The sequence below is a fragment of the Dipodomys merriami genome, unplaced genomic scaffold, assembly GCF_024711535.1.
Source record: "Dipodomys merriami isolate MVZ:Mamm:240054 unplaced genomic scaffold, mDipMer1.0.p SCAF_497, whole genome shotgun sequence".
In the NCBI taxonomy this organism is placed as follows: domain Eukaryota; kingdom Metazoa; phylum Chordata; class Mammalia; order Rodentia; family Heteromyidae; genus Dipodomys; species Dipodomys merriami.
In genome coordinates, this window is record NW_027206065.1 from 422,152 (window position 1) to 445,752 (window position 23,601).

General features: G+C 45.9%; 1 protein-coding gene across 1 annotated transcript in view; it reads right to left on the reverse strand.

The window, feature by feature from the left end:
• Positions 1-23,122, reverse strand: part of LOC138809392 (pleckstrin homology domain-containing family H member 1-like) — a 51,568-nt gene extending 28,446 nt beyond the window's left edge. The window contains exons 1-6 of the mRNA XM_069995909.1: positions 22,902-23,122; positions 15,948-16,106; positions 8,147-8,209; positions 6,210-6,359; positions 3,082-3,165; positions 12-93 (exon numbers count right to left, since the gene is read on the reverse strand). Coding sequence (XP_069852010.1) covers positions 12-93; positions 3,082-3,165; positions 6,210-6,359; positions 8,147-8,209; positions 15,948-16,073 — 505 coding nt within the window. The 5' untranslated portion in view covers positions 16,074-16,106; positions 22,902-23,122. The remainder of the gene's footprint in view (positions 1-11; positions 94-3,081; positions 3,166-6,209; positions 6,360-8,146; positions 8,210-15,947; positions 16,107-22,901) is intronic.
• Between the last annotated feature and the right edge of the window lie 479 nt (positions 23,123-23,601).

The window sequence follows — 23,601 nt, forward strand, 5'->3', positions numbered from 1 at the left end:
GGCCTGCTTACCTTCTAGATCATGCTGAAGTGCTCCCACCTGTTCTAGAAGGTGCTGATTACAGCTCTTGAGGTGCTGATTCTCCATCTCCAGCTGGACAAAAGGAAAATTGAAGATTTAAGGGGCTGAGGATGGAGCTCAGTGGCAGAATGCTTGACTAGCCTGCCGGAGTCTGATCTCCAACATCAAAAACCAATAGCTCTGAGCTGGGAAGGTGGCTCAGTGGTAGAGTGTTTGCCTCACTTGCATGAGGCCCTGGGTTGATTCCTTAGCACCATATAAGCAGAAAAACCGGAAGTGGTACTGTGCTAGCCTTGAGCTGAAGAGCTGAGGGATAATGCCCAGGCCCAGAGTTCAGGCCCCACAACCACCACCAACAACAACAAAAAGAGGGGCGGGGAAGGGGGGTAGGAAAGACAGATGGACACCAGCAACACCAGTAGCTCACACCTGTAATCCTAGCTACTTAGGAGACTGGGATCTGCGGATCATGGTTCAAAGACAGCCTGAGCAGGAAAATCCATGCCCACAAGACTCTTATCTCCAATTAACCAGAAGAAAGAAGAAGAAAGAAGCAGCAGCAACAGCAATAGCTGGAAGTGGAGCTGTGGCTCAAGTGGTAGAGTGCTAGCTTTGAGCAAAAAAGCTCAGGGACATGCCTGGGCTGTGATTTCAAGACTCAGGATTGGCATAAGAATACAAAACAAAACAAAGAAACATCAACAAATAGTCAGCTTAAAGTAACCTGTACCTGGATGTTCAGATACCTAACTCAAAACAAGCCTAAAAGCCAAAAATGTTTAACAAATAATACTTGGTACCCTCATCTCATCAATCCAGTGCTAACCTTCCTGAGAAGTCCTGACCTTGTCTTCTTCTTGTTCTAGCTGGCACTGGCTGGCATAGAATCTTATTTGGCAGTCCTGAACTTATTTTTCTAGTGTTTTTTTTGTTTTTTGTTTTTGTTTTTTTAGTCGTCCATCAAGGGTCTTGAACTCTAGACCTGAGCACTGTCCCTCAGCTCTTCAGCTCAAGGAGAGAGTTCAACCACTCGAGCCATAGCACCACTTCCGGCTTTTTGGTGGTTTATTGGAGATAAGAGTTTCACAGCCTTTTCTGCCCGGGCTAGCTTTGAACTGTGATCCTCAGATCTTAGCCTCCTGAGTAGCTACAGCCATTGGCGCCCAGCTTAGTTATTAAAAAAAAAAAAAGGTGTGTGTGTGTGTGTGTGTGTGTGAATGCCCTATGATTTGGATACATCCTTACTTTCAATCTTTTTTTTTGGAAAATTGTGAAACATAACATGTATACAGAAAACTGCATCCCACATCAACAAATGGCTTAACAAATGACTCTGAAATGACTACTCCCATGACCACCACCCAGGCTAGATAACAGCCTGCCAGTGCCCCAGGTAACTGGCTGACTCACCCTTCATAATCACAGGTCCCTTCCTCCCCACGAAAGGTAATGAGGCCTTTCAGTTTGCCACTCACTTCCTTGTTTCCTGGGTCTTATCTCTGTTGTACATTGTTACATATTAATTTAATTATGCCCACTTTTGAACTTTAGGTAAGTAGAATTACACAAAGTGTGCTTCTCTAAGTCTGGCTTCTTTCTCTTCACATAATGACTTTGAGACCCATCTTTATAGCAGGTGTATGGGTTTCTAAACTCCGTGTGTGTGTGTGTGTGTGTGTGTGTGTGTGTGTGTGTGTGTGTGTGTGTGTGTGTGTGTGTGTGTGTGTGTGTGTGTGTGTGTGTGTGTGTGTGTGTGTGTGTGTGTGTGTGTGTGTGTGTGTGTGTGTGTGTGTGTGTGTGTACACTCAGGGCCTGAGCACTATCGCTGAGCTCTTGTGCTCCAGGGTAATGCTCTATCACTTGACCCACAGCTCCACTTCTGGCTTTCTAATAGATATCTGATAAAGATAACAGATAACTACAGATGAGAGTCTCAGCAACTTTGCTGCCCAGGCTGGCTTTGAACCGTGATCCTCAAGTCTCAGCCTCCTGAGGAACTAGGATAACAGGCATGAGTCCTGGTGGCTAGCTACCCTAGCACAGTTTTACTGAGCACCTTTTAGCAAGGGCCCAATATGGCTGTGGGAAAATGGAGGTAAATTGTTAGTTCTATCCCTAAGAACATATAGTTTAGCAAGTGACCTGAGATATATATTTAAAGAAGAAGGGGTGGCAAAATGAGCCAATACCCTCCTGCAGGAGTGAACTCAGAAGGCCAGAGTAAGAGCTGCGTGTTTAACCTTTCCCAAACTACGACTCTCTTACCTTTAGTTTAGAAAGAGGCTGGCTTAGCAGTGAGGAAGTACAAAAGTACATAGACAGAGAGGAAAGGGGGAACAGAGGCTACCTGGAACTGGCATGAGGGATGGACTGAGTCAGCATTGGACAGACAGTTTCTTCTGGGATGATGAGAAGCTATGAAAATAGTAGTGTGATAGTTATATAACACTATGTGTGCATTTAGCAGCAATGACAGAACTGTACACTTAAAAATATAGTTTGGAGGCTGGGAATGTGGCTTAGTGGTAGAGTGCTTGCCTTGCATGCATGAAGCCCTGGGTTCCATTCCTTAGTATGACATAAACAGAAAAAGCCACAAGTGGCGCTATGGCTCAAGTGGTAGAGTGCTAGCCTTGAACACAGAAGAGGCTCACGTACAGTGCCCAGGCCCTGAGTTCAAGCTCCAAACTGGCAATATATATATTAATTTGCAGGCTGGCTGCTGCTAGTGGCTCATGCCTGTGATCCTAGCTACTCAGGAGGCTAAATTTGAGGATTGTTGTTCAAAGCCAGCCCAGGCAGGAAAAATAACTACAGTTGCAATGGTAGATTCCATGTATATTTTACTCAAATCCAGCACAAAGTTAGTCTGGAACTCAAGGAAACTGACCAAGTCAAAAGGAATGAGACAGTAAAGCCAGGGGAATCAGTGAAGAACAAACACTAACAAAGTGAAGCCCAGCAAGTCCCTGGTATGGAAGAAGACAGGAAACTCTGGGGATAGGGGCAACCCAAGCAATACCCCAGGCCAGCACCCCCCAGAATAAGGCTTCAACTCACTTCTGCTAACTTCAGGGTCACCCACTCCTTGATCTTTGCAGCTTTTTCTTGAACAATTTTTGCTTCCTCAGCCCTCATCTGCTTCTGCAAGAAAGAGAAGGCCTTTAGTTAATTATAGCAGTCACTAGAAGAGTGAATAATCAGAGGTGGGAAGCCAGAAAAAGGAACATCAAATGACTGAATGAGGGAGTCCCAATGGGGGGGAATCTTGCTGTGAATTAAATAATATTTTCTAAAACTATTATTGCCAGGTGTGATGGTGCACACATCTGTAATCCTAGCACTCAAGAGACCAAGGCAGGAATTGCAGAGTTCAAGACAAGCCAGCTTCTGTGTCAAGAAAAAAACTCAAAACAAAACAAAAAACCTTAAAAGAAACCAACAAAAAACTGTTAAAAGTGAAAAGGGCATAATACAGATCCCCCCAAAAACATGAAGGAAAAGGTAATTAATCATCACTATCAATTACTGTATGATGCATACACACAAAAGAATTCATTAAACAAAATCAAAAGAGCAACTGGAAGCTGGACATAGTGGTATATGTTTGTAGTTCCAGTCACACAGGAGACTGAGAGGGGAGGATCACTGAAGCCCAAGATCAGTCTGGGCAACAAAGGAAAAAACTGTTTCAAAAAAACACAAAAACAAAACCCGTAATCCTAGCTACTGTGGACACTGAGACCTGAGGATCACCATTCAAAGCCAGCCCAGGCAAGAAAGTCTATGAGAGGGGCTGGGAAGGTAGCTCAGTGGTAGAGCGCTTGTCTTGCATGCCTGAGTCCCTGGGTTCGATTCCTCAGCACCACATAAGCGAAAAATAAAAAAGCTGGAAGTGGCCGGGCGCTGGTGGCTCTCGCCTGTAATCCTAGCTACTCAGGAGCCTGAGATCTGAGGATCACGGTTCAAAGCCAGCCCGGGCAGGAGAGACCGTGAGACTCCTATCTCCAATAAACCACCAGAAAACCGGAAGTGGCGCTGTAGCTCAAGTGGTAGAGCGCTCGCCTTGAGCTGAAGAGCTGAAGGACAGCGCCCAGGCCCAGAGTTCAAGCCCCACGACCGACAAAAAAAAAAACAAAAAAAGCTGGAAGTGGCACTGTGGCTCAAGCGGTAAGCGCTAGCCTTGAGCTGAAGAGCTGAGGGACAGCACCCAGGCCCAGAGTTCAGGCCCCATGACTGGACCCCCCCCCAAAAAAAAAAAAAAAGAAAGTCTATGAGATTCTTATCTCCAATTAACCACTCAGAAAACCGAGAGCCGCTGTGGCTCAAGTAGTAGAGCCCCAGCCTTGAGCTGAAGAGCTCCCAAGCCCAAGCCCCACGACCGACAAACAAACAAAAAAACAAGGCTGGGGTGTGAGAGTTCAAACCCCAGAAATGTTCTCTACCCTCCAACTGAAGAAGAATTTACAATACAAATGACACACATGCAAAGGGATATTTCAAATGAGCAACTGCTGAACATATGCAAAGGATATGAATCAACAATCAACAGGAAAAGAAGCCCATGAAAAGCTGAACCACCTCAATCCTAATTTTAAACAGACTGATAAAAACAAGACACCATTTCCCTCTAACAGCCTAACACAACTTCCAAGTTTGATATTATCCCAAACTGTCAAGAATGTGGAGAGTGAGTCCCCTTGTACAAAATGGCAAAGCCTTTGGGGGAATGGATAGGTTGATAGCCACCAACATTTTTTGTTGTTGTTGTTGGTCATGGGGCCTGAACTCTGGGCCTGGGCACTGTCCCTCAGCTCTTCAGCTCAAGGCTAGTGCTCTACCACTTGAGCCACAGTGCCACTTCTGGTTTTCTGGTGGTTCATTGGAGATAAAGAGTCTCATAGACTTTCCTGCCTGGATGGCTTTGAACCGTGATCCTCAGATCTCAGCCTCCTGAGTAGCTAGGATTACAGGCGTGAGCCACTGGTGCCGGCCCAACATTTTTTTTTTTAATTTTTATTTTTTTTTGTTGGTTGTGGGGCTTGAACTCTGGGCCTGGACACTGTCCCTCAGCAATTCAGCTCAAGGCTAGCACTCTACCATTTGAGCCACAGCGCCACTTCTGGCTTTTTTTTTTTTTTCCTACTTATGTGGTTCTGAGGATCGAACCCAGGGCCTCATGCATGCAAGGCAAGCGCTCCACCACTGAGCCACCTTCCCACCCCTAGTAGGTTTATATCTAAATAAAGCAAGGGCTGGAGGTATAGGTCCATGGTACAGCAATTGCCTAACATGCTACCCCATCCGAGTGTCCTGGGGTAAAATGAAATGGGCTTTGATCCTATACATGATGCTTATTTGCTGAGAGACATTAGTCAGGAAAGCTATTTCCTCTGTGTGCCTCTATGAGGGGGAAAAAGGAAACCTCTTTGCTGAGCTATTCTGAAGAAGAAATGAGTGAACAGTGTACGCCTAACATCCAGGCATCAGCCAGCTCTACAAAAGCAGCTAGACTCTCAGGCTGAGGATGTTCCCGAAGTTCTCGTAGGAGCAAATTCCAATGCTAGACAGTGGGTTTTCCTAGGCTCTAACACACTCAGGAGGGCAAGTCTCAAATACCAGAAGGGGACAACATTCATTTCTGCTTGTTCAGGTTCATTGAGAAACTTTGTCCAACCAGCTGACCAAGGAAGATCTTCCAGCCTTGCTGCTCCAGTCACACTACAGTCAAATATCAAATAGCACATGCTGATGGGGCACAAGGCCAGCACAGAGAAAGAAAGGCTCTCCTTACAAAGCACCAACCATGTGTCTAATATTATATGCAGATTATCTATTAAGTCCCCCCCTCACTCAATAGATTTTTATAACCTCTATTGTACAGCCGTGTAAAATGATAACCAGCCATTTAAATAATGTGCCCAGTGAGAGAAGAGATAAAGGTAGGATTCAGACCCAGATCAGGCTGTCTCCAAGGTCCTTTACCTCTATAGCCCTTGTCTGGCTTCTAGTGAACAGATGTGAGGGAAAAAAGGCTTCTCACTAATCAAGACCCCATGTGAAAGAACAGAGTCATGGTAGTGAGTTCCCGATCACTTCAGGGCTCAAGCAGAGGGGCTTGAGAAGTGGGTCAACTGGCGCCAATGCTGAAAGGGGATTGGTGCTCTATTGTACACATTAACCATTACCTGTTTCTCCAGCTGTGCCTCCAGCTGGCAGATGAGCTCATCTTTGCTTTGCATGGCTTTCAGCAATTCTTGGTACTTGCAGTGCAGGCTGCCTGTGGAGTCCACATTCTTTAGATTGGACAGTTTTACCTTCTCTTCCATCATACCCACCTAAAAAGGACAGAGAGGTCTCACATCACTCACAAGGTGTATGCAATGGTCAGTAACAGAGGTGGGGATACCCCCAGATGTAACACACTATGACTTCCAGGCAGAGCACTGGCGCAGGGCAATCTGGGCCAATTGAAGGAAGCATTTATCTGGGCAAAAGGAACTGAAAACACAAAAACTCCTTTTGGCTATTCTGGGCTGGAGGCACAGCTCAAGTGCACTTGGCTGGGAAGCACAAGACTCAAGTTCATACCTCAGTATCGCCAAATAATAATGATAATACGTTAACTATTAATCATTACTATAATTAATATTAATATGTGTATTAATATTAATTGCTATAAAAGTGGGTTGCTTAAAAATTCCTGCTTTGGCCTGCTGGCTTAGCTCTTGTTGATTATTCTAAGAAAGAGGAAATGCTTTAAGAGGAGGAATTTTTGAAATGTAAGGTTTTGTCTCAACTGTTTGGTCCAAAAGGGAAGAGGAATTAAGACACACTTGAGATTGTTCAACAAAGCAGAAGAGGGTGTGAGTATATTTTGAAGAGGAATTAAGACACACCTCAGATTGTTCCAGTAGTACAGGGTGTGAGTTTTGTTTTGAGATTGCTTAAGTACTATTACTTTTATCTCAAAGTCTTTTAACAGTCACTTTATAATTACTTGAAATTGTTTATCTGGTGCTGGGAAGGTGGTTCAGTGGTATAGTGCTTGCCTTGCATGCATGAGGCCCTCGGTTCGATTCCTCAGCACCACATAAGCAGAAAAAGCGGGAAGTGGGGCTGAGGCTCAAGTGGTAGAGCGCTGATCTACAGCTGGAAAGCTGGGGGACAGCACCCACGCCCAGAGTTCACGCCCCACAACCGACAAAAAAGCAAAAAGAAAAACTGTTTATCCGTTTTTTCAGCTTCTTCAAACTTGCCAATCATGAGCAGATTGTGAACCTGAGCTCAGCCAATCCAAGCAGAAGGGTGGGGCCTGTTGTATTAGGGATAAAAAGGGAACAGCCTGTCTGCTCTGTGTGCTAGCTTGCCAGATTTTTGGCAGATGGCACACTCTTCTGAAGTAAATTTTGCCTTGCTGAGTTCCGTCCAGGATTGTTTCCTTATTCCATATGACACCCCAACATTCTGAGCCATTTCTAACATTAATATCATCATCAAGGCTAGGACTCTACCATTTTGAGCCATAGCACCACTTTTGGTTTTCTGGTGGTTAACTACAGATAAAAAGTCACAGATTTTCTTGCCCAGGCTGGCTTTTGAAATGCAATCCTCAGATCTCAGCATTCCGAGTAGCTAGGATTTATAGGCATAAGCCACCAGAGCCTGGCAATTTAATATTTATTTGTTATTGTAGTTTTTGTCAGTTGTGGGGCTTGAACTTGATGCCTGGGCACTGTCCCTAAGCTCTTTTGCTCAAGGCTATGTGTCCTATAGGCTCTAACTATAAGATAGGAGAGTCTTATTTATCATGGACCCGTGAATGGCTATGGAAGCACACTCACAGTTGAACCCTTCAATGGATGAGAACCATGCATGGAACCAAATGTTATAAATCACTGGGACGGCAGACCTAATTTGTTCCTGTAGCCTAGCATGGCCCATTTGGACTAATGCACCCCCTTGCTAAACCAAGCCTACCCAAACATGCCTTCATTGCCACAGAAAGCTCTTTGTACATCTACCTGTTCAGGTCTTACATGGATTTCCTGGTCTCAGAAGACCAGATCATCTCCCCCTCCTCCCCATACTCTCTTGTCAATCTCCCACCCCCAGATCCTGTTACCTGGGTCTCTGCATTTTCTGCTCTCTGCTCCGCCTCCAGCAGCCTCTGCTCCAGTTCCTGCATCTGCTCAGCCGGGGAAGTAAAGATGTAGGTACCATAACCCAACTGTGACTACATCATAAGGGCCATCAAGCAAAGGGTCAGTCAGACTTTACACTCAAGCCAGGATTCCGCTTGTCAACACAACTGGCTCCAAGGTACCAGGGTAAAAGAATCTCATGGTGGGACTGGGAATGTGGCTTAGTGGTAGAGTGCTTATCTAGCATGCATGAAGCCCTGGGTTCAATTCCTCAATACCACATAAACAGAAAAGCCAGAAGTGGCACTGTGGCTCAAATGGTAGAGTGCTAGCCTTGAGCAAAAGAAGCTCAGGTACAGTGCCCTGGAAAAAAAAAGAAGAAGAAGAAGAATCTGGGTGCCGGTGGCTCACGCCTGTAATTCTAGCTACTCAAAAGGCTGAGATCTGAGGATCGCGGTTCAAAGCCAGCCTGGGCAGGAAAGACCGTGAGACTCTTATCTCCAAGTAACCACTAGAAAACCAGAAGTGGTGCTGTGGCTCAAGCAGTAGAGCACTCGCCTTGAGCTAAAGAGCACAAGGATAGCGCCCAAGCCCAGAGTTCAAGCCCCATGACCGACAAAAAAAAAAGATTCTCATGGTTATTTAATTCTCAGCTCCCTGATCCTGGGTTTATGAGTCAAGTGAAGAGCCATGGCTGCTGTCTTTGATGCTAATGAATGCAAGTCTAGGTTTTCTGTCCTTTTGTAGGATGGATCTTGTTTACGTACAAGCCTGCCTTGTATCATCCACACAGAATATCTCCCTGTTTGGGGACACATGACATTCATATCACCTTATTTAGTTTAATTTTAAAAAAATAGAAAGAGACTGAACTTTACTTTTTAGTGCCAGGAACCAAAGTGAACCTAAGGTCTTGAGCATACTAAGTATATTCTCTGTTACTAAACCATCCCTCGCTGCTACATTAAAAACAAACAAACAACAACAACAAAAACCCAAGACAAGCACTGATGGCTCATGCCTATAATCCAGCTACTCAAGAGGTTTAGATCTGAGGGTTGTGGTTCAAAGCCAGCCCGTGCAAGAAAGTCCATGAGACTCTTATTTCCAATTATCCACCAGAAAACTGGAAACAGAGGTGTGGCTCAAAATGGTAAAGCACTCACCTTGAGCAAAAGAGCTTGGGAAAGCACCCAGACCCTAAATTCAACCCCACAACTTACCAAACAACAACAACAAAAACCCACAATAACCCTGTCTTGGGGTTAGGTACAGCATATTGGCACAGCATTTGAATCCCTGGCACCACACATCTCTATCATCACAATCAAACAAAAAGAAACAAGCCAGGTGCTGGTGGCTCTCGCCTGTAATCCTAGCTACCCAGTAGGCAGAGATCTGAGGACTGTGGTTCAAAGCCAGCCTGGCAGGAAAGTCCGTGAAACTCTTATCTCCAATTAACCACCAGAAAACAGGAAGTGGCGCTGTGGCTCAAGGGGCAGGATGCTAGCCTTGAGCTGAAGAGCTAAGGGTCAGAGCCTAGGCCCAGAGTTCAAGCCCCATGACTGGAAAAAAGAAAATCAAATCTACCTTGCTGCCAGGGGAAGCATATCACTTAGATCTAAGGAGCTAGGTAATTCTGGAATCTTACACCAAGTGGCTGAAGCAAAGGGACTGAGGCTCACAAAAGATCATACATAAGATATAGCCTAAGGCTACATGGAGTATAGGTTAGAGATCCGCTCCCATCTTCCCCTGTCATGGCACCATTATTCATTACCCAAACATCAGTAACTAAAGCTAAAGGCTCTGAATAGGCAGGGCAAATTCGCGTAGTCAGCTCTCAGGTCAAATGCCAGATGCTTTGGCTGAGGTGACGCCACATATTTCCTCACCTAACTCATCTTTTTTTTTTTTTTTCCGTCAGTCCTGGGGCTTGAACTTAGGGCCTGGGCACTGTTCATGAGCTTCTTCTGCTCAAGGCTAGCATTCTATACTTGAGCCACAGTACCACTTCTGGCTTTTTCTGTTTATGTGGTACTAAGGAATTGAACCCAGGCTTCATGCATGTTAGGCAAGCGCTCTACCATTAAGCCACATTCTCAGACCTCCCCTAACTCATCTTATTCCTGGGCAACCTGTCTGCCCTATAAATATACTTGAAGCATATCCCAATCTTATCTTCCAGAAGGGGGGGGTCAGGACCAGTGACCCCAACCCACATACTCTCCCTCAAATGGAATGGGTACTGAGAAGCTATGTGTCTCTCCAATCCTAGAAAGAAGAAAAAAAAATGGACAAGGAAAAGACGCCCTGATAAAAGAAATCCTTGGGCCCTAAATTATGAACTAGCTTCTGTGTAACATTCTTTTCACTGTCTAGCAGCAGCCTGGGGGCCCTTCTCTTCTATTTTTTGCCCAAGGAAAGCAAATTTCAACTAGGAAATTTAGACGCTGGGACAGAAAAAGAACTGCTTAATACACTGAACATTTTTAGGCTAAAGAGAGATGGTTGAACAGTTGGAGAAAAAGCCAGATCCACACAGGACAAGTAGACAAGGGAGGGGCTACCACTAGAATATTTTCAAGTGTGTCCAAGCTGAAATGCTAGTTTTTGAGTGTTCAGCATTGTTTTTTCCTTCGGTGGTGGGGCTTGAACTCAGGGCCTGGGTGGCTGTCCCTGAGAGTTCTGCTTAAGTTTAATGCTCTATTACTTTGAGCGTCAGCTCCACTTCTGGTTTTCAGGTGGATAATTGGAGGTAAGAATCTCATGGACTTTTCCTGCCAGGGCTGGTTTCGAACCAAGACTCTTAGATCTCAGCTTCCTGAGTACCTAGGATTATAGGCCTGAGCCTCTGATGCCCAGATCAACTTGTTCTTTTAATTCCAGCAGATACTTTTTTCACTTGAGTAGACCTTTCTTCTCCATACTTGCTTAAAGAGCCATTCATGGAGCTCTGAGAACTGGGACTACAGGTGGTCCATTCCTTACTTGTGTTCTGTTCCTCCTCTCAGAAAGTTCCCTAGGACCATGTCCTTAGCTGTCCTGTTAGCGCATGGGTCTGGAGTGACATGCCAGCCAAGGATTTCGGGCTCAGGCGGCTGACAATCCACTTTCACCCTGTTGAAAGTTGAGACTCATAAGCTGTCCTAGAACTGGCTGCAGCCACCTGATGAAAGGCCCTTGGCATCGATCTGGTATTTCACCTCCTTGTGTATGGCTCCTTGTTACAGGCAGTGAAGCTGTGAAATATCAGCCCCATATCAACAAGAGCAAGGGGCAGTCTCCTGCATCCCGGTACAACTCTGCTGGGCCCCGCAGCAGCCAGAGCTAAGAACTACATCATCCTGGGTCTCAAATGTTCCTTTGGAAAGAGGATTCAAGCCACGCCTGGGGATCCACACCTATAATCCCAGCAATCAAAGCAGAGAATCACGAATTTGATATCAGCTTGAGCTACAAAGCAAGAAGCTGTCTCAGAGCTCTAAGGGCTGGTGAGGTAGTTTAGTGGCAGAACACATGCCTAGAATGTGCAAGGCCTCTGTTCCATACTCAGTACCAAAAAAAAAAAAAAAAAAAAGGAGAGGTCTCAACATTCTTATCACTGTCTGGCACCTACTGGACAGAATGGTACAGGAAAGAGCCAAGCTTCTGAAGCCTGGTTAATTCCTCCACAGTGTGACTTTATACAAATTCCAGAATCTCTTCTGTTAGAGAAAACAACAGCCCTTACCTCCTAGGGTTGTTAAGGTTACCCAAGATGCCCACTAGTGTAATGTACATGACCTAGAATAGCACTGTAGATAGAAGTTGTTCACTGGTGTTTCCTGATACAAAAGTTGTACTCAGGAGATCAGTTTACCAGGACAGTATGACATTCACTTGTCCCAGCATCATTAGTAACAAAACTACTTTTTTCATCTTCTCTTCAGTTTACTGGTTAGAACTCACCTACATACAGAAAGAATGGCTTTAAGTCCCAGCCTGGGCATGAAAGTCTGGAGACTCTTATCTCCAATTAACAACCAGAAAACCAGAAGTGGCACTCTGTCTCAAAGTGGTAAAGCCTTGAGCAAAAGAGCTCAGGGACAGTGCCCAGGCCTAGGCCCTGAGTTCAAGCCCTATAACTGACAAAACAAAAAGAAGGAAATTTAACTTTACTTGACTTACATAACTGTAACTTCTCTGTGTATCATCTTGATAACAACAATTAAAAAAAAAGAACAAGAGAGAAACTGAAGCAGACAGGAAAGGTAACCTGCTCAAGGTCATACAGCTAGTAAGATTCAGAGCCAGAGATGGATGCTTATGACTCACACCTGAAATCTTAGCTACTAAGAGTTGAGATCCAACAGATCAAAGTTGAAAGCCAGCTCGGGCAAAAAAGTCCACAAGACTCCATCTATAAAATATGAGCCAGAAAAGACCAGGCTAGAGATGTGGCTCAAGTATTAAAGAGAACCCAGCAAAGCAAGCAAATCAAGAAAGCACGAGGCCCTTGAAATCAAACCCTGGTACTTGCCCCTCCTCCCCCCCCAAAAAAGATTCAGAACTAGGATTCAAACTCAGATCAAAGAGTTCTAGACTCCATGCTATTTAGACCCAAGCTATATTGTCTATCGCGCCCAAATTTCACATGTCACATAAAAATCTACTCCATAAACATTACTCTCTGGAAGAATCTATTTACCTGATCACACTAGGGTTACATTTTCTCCTTCCAGTAAGTGGCTTCCGTATGTCCTCTCCAGTTTTCCTCTCAAGAAGCTCTCTTGCCTATTTCTTATGAGCATTTTGAGTGTGCTGGATTCTAAATGGTTCTAACTCTGTTGAAATCAAAGACAATGGCTTTCTTTTCTTCTTTCAGTGGCAGTACTGAAGTCTGAGCTCAGGGTCTTACGTTTGCTAGGCAGGTTTGCTCTACCAGTTGAACATATCCAGTCCCTTAAAGTCAAGGGTTTTAATATTTGCTCTAGCAGACCTTTGGCTCACTTGAAATCACATACTCATTTTCAAATGGCAAAACACACAATTGTGGAACTGGAGTAAGAAATAACTGACTCTTCTAAACAACAGGAAATGCTGTTTTTGCAGGGTTTAAACAAACAAACAAACAAAACTACACACAGGCTGGGGGATATACTTCAGTGGGAGAGAATTTGCTAGCACATGCAAAGCCCTAGGCTCCATCCCACACACTGAAAAGAAGTCACATAAACTTAAATGTACTGGAAGTATTTTTTTGACGTTTTCTTGTTAAAGGTTGTTTTTAAGACCACCTCACTAAATACTTAAAAAAAACTTTAATTCTCATTTCTTTAGACTTATAACAGCTGGCTGTTCCCCATGATATATTCTCTTCTTCTTGCTCATAAGCAGATCACCCATAGTGCAGCACGCAATTATTTAAAATAAAGATGACACTTCCCAACCTCCTTTGAAGCTAAGTATAACATGTGACTGAGATTGGGCCAGTGAGAACACAACCGAAGGAATATATGCTACGTGTGGGTATGGATTTCAAGGGGGAAAATGGGAATGTGGGTATCAGGGTGAACCATCTTCAGATACCTATAACATCACACTAGAGCTGGACTGATAAGACAGGAACAGTTATAATAGAAAGAAAGAAACATCCACCTGGTAAAGCCATTATTTTGGATTCTTTCCTACAGCAGTAGCTGGGAACTACAAGCGGTGCGACATCACACCCTTATCTACCTTTTATTTAGGCTGGGCCCTTTAGTAGTCCTGCTTCATACAGAAGATAGAGTTTCAACTCAGATCGCCATTTAGCCAAATGTTATATCTGACTTCACAACTGTAAAAGGTCCAACTTTATTCCTTGTATTAAAGGAAGGTGGGGCACAGCCCTTCCTCCCTCGGATTAGTCTCATTTTTCCCTCTTCAATTTGCCCTGAGAAATCCTCTGGCTTTTTTTTTTCAACGCTCATCTCTTCACTTAGAAGGATATTTTAAATAACTAATTCCAGTTTTGTACAGAAGTCTGTCCCTTCATGTTTCAGACCACCTAGCCCAAGTGGATTCCTTCCTTCCTTCCCTTTTCTTCCTTCACGTGTCTCCCCCAGTATCATAGCTTACGGTATTGTGCTCAAACTTTATAGTGTACAAAATCATTCTCTGGGAGCTTGTTGTGCTTAGTATCACCCAGTTATTTGCAGCACCCTGAAGATTTGGACCAAGAGGACTGGAGTAGCCCAGGAACATACACACACTTGAACAAGCAGCATATCATGTGATTCTGAACACACTTCGACAACTGCGGCCCTTCTTCTAAGGGGGATGAATTCTTCCACTGTCACATATCCACAGGAACCCTGCACGGTCCAACACACTGAGAGAACAATGCCAACTGACTCAGGGGTCAAGAGTTCTAGTTTAGGCTAGTCCACAGCCTTGCCCCAATTATTGAAACGGCCACTGACTTGCCTTCCTGATTTTGAGGTTGTACAACTGTCAACAAAACAGACTTTCCTAATGAACATATGAATTGGAAAGGAGCTGAGCTTTACCTTTGTACTGTAAGGGAAAAATTAACTGGGAAAAATAATAATATAATCAAAATGAGAGTGACCTGGGGGTGAGGAGAATACCCTCATAAAATTCAATGCATATCCTACAAAATTAAGAAAATTGAGCCAGGCGCCTGTAATCCTAGCTACTCAGGAGGCTGAGATCTGAGGATTGTGGCTTGAAACCAGCCCAGGCAGAAAAGTCCCCATGAGATTCTTATCTCCAACTAACCACTCAAGAGCTGGAAGTGGTGCTGTGATTCAAGAGGTAGAATGCTAGCCTTGAGTACAGAGAGGCTCAGGGGCAGCACCCAGGCCCTGAGTTCAAGCCCCACAACTGACAAAAAAAGAAAATTGGGAGAAGGGGTGGGATTGGGATAGATGGGTGGAAATGATGAAAGGGGTGACACTGATCAAGATTCAATATAGGAAGTGGCGCTGTAGCTCAAGTGGTAGAGCGCTTGCCTTGAGCTGAAGAGGTGAGGGACAGCGCCCAGGCCCAGAGTTCAAGCCCCACGACCGACAAAAAAAAAAAAAAGATTCAATATATTCATAAATTGCTTTGTTCAATGGCAACTCCTTTGTACAACTACTTAATGTTTTAAAAAAAATAAAATAAAAGGTTAGTTACTCAAGGTAAACATTAAACATATATACATATGTGCACACACACACACACACACACACACACACACACACACACACACACACACGCAAATATACTTTATCTCAAAGGCAAAACAAGCAAGCCAGGTGCTGGTGACTCACATTTGTAACCCTGAACTACTCAGAAGGCTGAGATCTGAGGATCATGGTTTGAAGCCAAACTAGGCAAGGAAGGCCATGAGACTCTTAGCCCAATTAACCACCAAAAAGCAAGAAATGGAGCTATCGCTCAAGTGGTAGAACCTGGGCCCTGTGTTTAAGCCCCCAAAATGGCACACACATTAAAAAAGAAAACAAAAACAAAAGAGGAGGGCTGGGGGTATAGAGTTCAGCCCTAAAAAGGTAACATAGGACCAAGATTGATACCATTCTTTGATTTGGCATATGAAAAGCAGAACAAAGAGAAATGCCAAATTAAAGCTTAGTAAGTTGTTCAGAATTTGATCCTTAAACCAAGAATCTACCTTGTGTTTCATGACACATGAAAACACGGAAAACTATCTCATTGAAAGTTTACTTTCCCCAGCTCTGCCTCCCTGACTGCAGCCTGCCGCTAACTCCTGCAATGCTCCTTGCTACTCACCTTGTCAGCCAGCAGCTCCCTAATCTTGCTGGCCTGCAGTCGGAACCGGAAGAGCTGTGTTTCCAGGGTCAGGCAGCGTTTCTGCCAGTCTACACTGGCCCGGGTCTCCACCTGGACTTCCGCCATGATGGAATCAACTTCTGGATATTGCTCTAAACTCTAAGAATCAGCACACAGAGGGAGGAAAAGATAAATCAGTGTGTGTGGAGCAATTATTTGGGGAAAACAGGAAGAGGAGGAGACCAAAGAAGGACCCAGAAAGCAGTTGGGGAAAGGAGGAAGTCACTGTTCTCTCCAGGTGGTCTTCCATCTTTCTCAGCCCAGTGTGTTCCGTTCCTACAGTAAGTAGCTGAATAAGCTCAGGAAGTTGGTCTCCTTTGCAGACTGGAGAAGGGCTCATGCCTATAATCCTAGCGACTCAGGAGACTGAGATCTGAGGATCAAGGTTCAAAGCTAGCTCTGGAAAGAAGGTCCATGAGCCTATTATTTCCAATTAACCACCTAAAGGCTGGAAGTAGAGTTGTGCCTCAAGTGGTACAATATTAGCTTAGAGCAAAAAGCTATGCAAGAGCCCTGAGTTCAAGCTCCAGCACTGGAACCACAAAAAAAAAAAAAAAAAAAAAAAGTAGGACTTGTTTTCCATTCAATTATCCACTTAACAACAATTTATACAACACTGTGTAAACACTAGAGATGCATATGTAGAGAGGTCCCACCTTTGAGTTTTCAAGGAATTTTAATGTCCTTTGCTAGAGATGCATATGATGTATAGGTAAAATGATAAAATGTCTGAGATCTGCTTATTCTATGGTAAAGAGAGGGCAAATACGTATCAACTAAGATTTGTCAAACTGTAGGGTTAGAGCATGGCATAGGGACAGATTGTATGCCTGGCATACATATGAGATGCTGGGTTTGAGACTTAGCACTGCAAACTTTATAGACAAAAAGGGAAGCATTCAAATTCCACAAAGAATGAGGTAAATTGTTATGAATGAGAAAAAATATATATAAAAATTTTAAGCCAGGCGTTGGTGGCTCACGCCTGTACTAGCTACTCCTAGCTACTCAGGAGGCTGAGATCTAAGGATTGCAGTTCAAAGCCAGCCTGGGCAGGAAAGTCCATGAGACTCTTTTTTTTTTTTTTGGTCGGTCATGGGGCCTGAACTCTGGGCCTGGGTGCTGTCCCTGAGCTCTTCAGCTCAAGGCTAGCACTCTACCACTTAAGCCACAGTGCCGCTTCTGGCTTTTTCTGTTTATGTGGTGCTGAGGAATCGAACCCAGGGCCTCATGTATGTCAGGCAAGCATTCTACCCCTTAGCTACCTTCCCAGCCCTCCATGAGACTCTTATCTCCAATTAAGCACCAGAAACCCAGAAGTGGTGCTGTGGCTCAAGTGGTAGAGTGCTTGCTTTGAGCTAAAGAGCTCAGGGACAGTGCCCAGGCCCCACAACTGAAAAAAAAAAATTAAGAAACTTTAACATTAAAGTAAATCTATATCTCACATTTTCTAAGGCATCCAGGGTTCAAATATTCTGTCACCATAAACAATAAGCACAGACACTTAATACGTGTCCTGTTTTTTGTCTTCCTTTAAAAATAGTCAGTAGACCTGGCCCAACAATTAAACTACTGATGGGTCTAGTGTCTGATTCTTTCAACTCTGAGCTCCTCAGAAAACTGGGTACATGATCTCAGTCCAGAACCATCATCCTGAACAATGCAAGCATTGTGACCTCTCAGCCATCCCTACCTCAAAAAGACTGGGACCAACTGGAACGGGAAGGAAGACAAAGACTAAAACAAAACATGACCTTCTCTGAGCTAAGATCACAGCTGAGAAGACAAAACAGAACCCTGTAGGGCTTCCACAGAAGCTGGGAGGCTTCACGTTTGACTTTCTTTGTCTTCTGGGCAAACTTCTGCTTTTCCTTCCATCCTCCCATCAATAGAAAAAGTAACACACCTGAGACTGGGATTTGAAACCCAACCCAAGCTAAGAATTAACCAATAAAAGCACCCAAAGTAAAACCAAAGGCTGGGGAAAAGAAACACATTTGAGTTTCATTAATTTTTTCTTTCCCTTTTATAGATTGTGATTCCCCCGGACAGAGCAAAACCTCAAATTTCCAGGGATTTTGGAAATAAAACTTTTTTTTTTTTTTTTTTTTTGGTCGGTTGTGGGGCTTGCTCTAGGCCTGGCCACTGTCCCTCAGCTCTTCAGTTCAAGGCTAGTGCTCTACCACTTGAGCCACAGAGCTTTTTCTGTTTATGTGGTGCCGAGGAATCAAATCCAGGGCCTCATGCATGCAAGGCAAGCACTCTACCACTGAGCCACCTTCCCAGCCCCCATATTATTTTTATTTCTGATATCAGAAATGTTATTTGGTATTTGAGCTTACACCTAGACTTCAGGTGTAAGGAAGTGACATCATGGTTCTGGACTAACCAGTGGGTGGGCTAATCCTATCTCTGCCTCTGCTTCAGGCATGTTGGCAAGCTCCTCAGGAGGCTGAGACTCGTGCTAGGCTTGCCTCAGCTTGTAAGGAGAGCTAAGAGGTTTGGAAGAAGATCTAGAGCAAGGTGCATACAGCCAAACCTCAGGCCCTGAGGCCATTCCAGCAGAAGCAGGTGTTTGGAGCAACATGAATGTTAAAGGAAGGTACTAGTAAACTGAACCTCATTACTTAAGTGATCTTGCACTTGTTCCTCCCCAAACCAAGACGTGCAAGGATGAGCACAAATGAATGCCTGACTCTTAACGTTCCAAAGCAAGGCAACAAGTGTCATTATCCTCTAGACAGAAGACAGGGCAGTTACTTGCAATAATCAGATGAGATAACTCATCGTGTGTGTGTGTGTGTGTGTGTGTGTGTGTGTGTGTGTGTGTGTGTGTGTGTGTGTGTGTGTGTGTGTGACAGAGAGAGAGAGACAGACAGACAGACAGACAGACAGACAGACAGACAGACAGACAGAGCTGAAGTGTAGCAGGGCTAAATCAAGAACCTTGATCTCCTAACATCTAGGAGAATCCTGTTTCCATGGAGGCTTCAGTTGTAGTGGTAGATCTCTCAGTCTACCAGGCCTGCCTAATACAAATACATCATTAATGGGAAAAATAGATGGGGCAGGCTGGGGATGTGGCCCAGTGGTGGAGCCCTTACTTATGCACACAAAGCCCCAGGTATGATCCCCAACACAGGGGAGGAAACAAAGTTATGGGGTCTCTTACTATCTGATTCTCTGGCACTGTTATATCCATGTGATGAGAATGTTTGTAACTCCCACTTGCTAAGGATGGACCATCGCTTCATCTGCTTTGTGTGTGTGTGTTTGTGTGCACGTGCACGTGGGCCCAGCATGCACCAGGCCTAGGACTTGAACTGGGACTTGAGTGTTGTCCCAGAGTTTTTCTTTTTTTTTCCTCAAAGCTAGTGCGCTACTACTTTAGACACAGCTCCACTCCTAGCTTTTTGGTGGTTAATTGGAGGTAATAGTCTCATGGATAGCTGAGCACCAATGGCTCAGGCCTATGATCTTAAGTACTCAGAGGCTGAGATTTGAGGATCATGGTTCAAAGCCAGCCCAGACAGGAAAGTCTCTGAGACTCTTATCTCCAATTAACCACCAGAAAACCGGAAGTGGTGCTGTGGCTCAAAGTGGTAAAGCACTAGCCTTGAGCTGAAGAGCTCAGGACCAGCACCCAGGCCCAGAGTTCAAGCCCCACGACCGACAGAAAAAAAAAAAAAAGAGACAGTCTCATGGACTTTCCTGCCCAGACTGGCTTGGAACCATGACCCTCAAATCTCAGCCTCCTGAGTAGCTAGGATTATAGACATATGCCATCCCTGCCCGGCTGCTACCTCATCTTAATGCTGGCTCTTCTAAAAGGAGACTGACCACCTGGCCAATTGTGGGAAAGAAACAACTCTGGACATTCCTTCTGGAGCTGGAGCTGGGAGGAGGGTACATGCACACATAGGGGTACAACTCATCTCCCTTCAATCTCAGCACCATCATCTGATCAAGCTGATGACATGCATTTCACCTCTACTCAGTGAGAGCATCAGAGCTAAGAAAAAGTGGGCATGGTTCAGGCCTTGGGAGGATCCAAATACCAAAAGAAGGGGCCAGGACAGCAAGGTATAGCACACCTGAATAATGAAAACAAGAAAGAATAACAGTTAACACTTAAGATCTGGCACCAAACATCTTGGGCTTGAACCCTGGCTAAGGCACTAAACAAAAATAACCCTATGCCCTAAAATGATTTGTTTAACTTGTCTAGTCCTCTGTTGCATCTTAAAATTAAGATAAATAATACTTGAAAGATGAAGGCAATATCAGGTTAATCCATATGACAATTAACTGTTTTTGTTGTTTTGTTTTACTTTCAAAAATGGCACTTTCAGAGCTAATAATATAAGCTCAGTGCTTGTACAGCACACATGCATTAGGTTCAAGCCCCAGCACAGTAAAAGAAAAAAGAAAGAAAGGAAGGAAGGAAGGAAAGATGGAAGGAAGGAAAGTAGGTAGGAAGATAGGTTGGGGGGAAGGGGGAGAAAGAGAAGAGAGAGAAAGAGAAAAGGAAGGAAAGAGAAGAGAAGAGAAGAGAAGGAAGATGGGAGTAAGGAGAGAACAGTGTGTGGTAGTATACACCTGTAATCTCAGCATTGGGGAGGCTAAGGTAGGATCAAGAGTAAATTTGAGCTCAGCCCTGCTGCACAACAAGACCTCTCAAGATAAGTAAATTAACTTAAAAGGGGGAAAAAGAAAGAAACAAGAGAGAGACAAAAGATAACGAAGTTAGTTCACAGATCACACCATACATATTTCCTTGAACATTAGAGATATTACAAAAGCCTGGTCCCTAGTAAGCAGGAAATGTGACCACTACTATTACATCAACAAATAATCATAGTAGTACCCTGGACCTATGACTACTCACAGATGTGTGCTCACCATGAACTCCACCTTAGAGAGAAGAAGCAAATGTTAAAAATAACATCTATTTACTTTTGACTATTGAATGAAAGGATATAAGGTTCAAAACTCCTTCCTATCTCGTACTAAAGCCATAGCTCTCCTGGGGTGGGGGTTGTGTCTTTTCTGAGAGATGGAATGTAAGCATTCAAATACATCACACATACACACACACACACACACACACACACACACAATGAGACACTACAAAAATAGGACTTAAAGATCTTCCTAGTAAATACCTATCTTTGCCACACTTTCCCTCCAAGGTTTTTTGTTTTTTGTCGGTCATGGGGCCTGAACTCTGGGTCTGGTCACTGTCCCTCAGCTCTTCAGCTCAAGGGAGTGCTCCACCACTTGAGCCACAGAGCCACTTCTGTTTATGTGGTGCTAAGGAATCAAACCCAGGGCCTCCTGCATGTGATGCAAGCACTCTACCACTGAGCCACCTCCCCCAGCCTGCTCCAAGGTTTTTAAGAACTCTATTTTATTATGTGGCTATTACACGATCTTACTCAAGGATCCAGTATATTGGTAATAATTGAGTCGTTTCCATTTCCATACTTTTGCTAAGATGAACAATGCTGCAATGAATATTTAATGAAAATACCTCACTTCATATACATAAGAGTATACCTGAAGGATAGTCCTGGAAATGGAATTGTAGGGTTAAGTGAGACAGATTTTTTTTAAGTAACCTCCCCTGAGGCTATCCTAATTCCCACTCCAACCTGCCCAGAGAGCCTATTTCTCCACCTCTGAGGTCACTTTTGAACTAGCTTTTGATAGAAGACATGAGGGCCCACGGGCCTGCAAGAGGGTGAGGGAACACCAGCCTGCCGTGAAGTTGCCCAAGACACGGGCAAAGGAATCCTGGCAGCTTAACATCACAGTGAATAAAGCATTGTCCAATCTCTAAGGACCACAGAGTTCAGCACACGGATAAACAGCCTGGTAAAGATAAGAAGAATAGAAAGAGGATTGCACGGTGGGTGAGGGAAATGGGAGGGACCCGCTTCCTTTCCATATTTGGTGATGTCTGAAGAGGGTAGAAGGGGCACCCCGGTTTTTTTTTTCTTTTTCAGCTCAGCTGTCAGTTTCAACAAGCTGGGGCTCATACATAAGGTGCACTTCCTTCTAATCCGGGCCCAGTAGGTCCTCTCTGGGCCGATGGAAGGTGGACAGAACCCATTAGGAATTCCGAAGGTTTACTTGGGAGACTAGCCTCTTCCACTCTGCCTCCATGACCTTGGGCAAGTCACAACTCTTCAGAGTCCTACGTTCCTCCTTTGTAAGGTGGAGATCACACGAATAATAGGAATGTGGCCCGGCACACTAGCCAGTGAATGCAGTGTAAAGTGATGTTAGCAGTCGGGTAGATGACCAATCTTCCACCGAAAAAAGAATCCAGACACTGGGGGGATGGGAGGGGGGTTACTACAGAGACTAACAGTAAAAGCTTAGGAAGACAACCTGACAAAGAGGGGGGAAGGGGCCCCCACCACCACCCCAGCGGCCCAGGGAGCGGTCCCGGGCCCTTGGGGACCGATTCCTCCCCAGGGCTCCTAGGTGGTCACCGGGCTCCCGATCTGTTTCTTTTTCTGCTCGCCTGACCCACAAGGGCTCCTGAGAGAAACATCCAGAAAACTCCGTAGACACAAGCTAGGATAAAGTGGGGAGGGGGGAGGGCAGAGGCAGCCGGGACGAGGTGGCCGCCGGCACGTCCGTCCCGTCCGTCCCCAGGGCTCTTCCCGACTGGATCGAGCCGGTCCCCGAGGGCAGGTCCTCCCCGGGAAGGCCGGCCGCGGCTCGCGGTCGGTGCGGGGCGCCCGGGGCCCCCAAGCTCGCCCCGCGGCTCGCCCCCGATCGCCCGCTTCCAGATGGGTCGGCACCTGTCGGAGGTGCGGGGCGGAGACTCGGTCTCCGGGTCACCCTGCCGAACGCCCTCCCCCGCGTCCCCCAGCCGCTCACCTTCCGCGAGCTTCGGGGGTCCCCAGGGCGCCCCGCGCGCGCCGCCTTCGCCGCCGTCCCGGTCGGCCGCTGGGTCTCGGCTCCGGGCCGCCGGGGTCGCGGTGGGCGGGGCGGGAGCAGCTGCGGCCCCGGAGCGGGGGCGGGGTGGGGGGCGCGCGCTGCGGGCACAAAGCGCAGCCCCGCCGGCGGCGCTCGCCTCCCCGCCGCGCTCCGCCCGGCTCCCCGCCCCGCCGCTCCCGCCCGCTCCTTAAAGGCCGAGCGCCGGGCGCCGCTCCGCGGGCAGCGCACCGCCAGGCGCAGGAAATGACCTCAGCGGGCCCTGGCCGCCCTCCTCTGCGCCCCGCGGGGCTCCGGCCCCAGCCGGCCGGACGGCTGCGGGGGGTCGGGCGGGAGGGGCGGGGGATGGTGGTGGAGGCGTTCCCCGGACTCAGCCCCCCCCTCCCCTTGCTGCCGCGGGAAGAGGTGGGGGATCCCCCCCCAATCCCTCCTCCTGAAAATGGTTCCGCCTTTGGCCACCTGTAGGAATGTAACGCCCGGACCTTTGCAGCCACGCTCTGGCCCGGCGTGGGGAGCTCCGAGGAGAAACGAAAAGGGAAAAAACCCACACACAGAAAGTGAGCCTGGAATCCTAGCTACTGGGGAGGCTGAGATCTGAGGATCGCGGTTCAAAGCCAGCCCGGGCAGCAAAGTCCTTGAGACT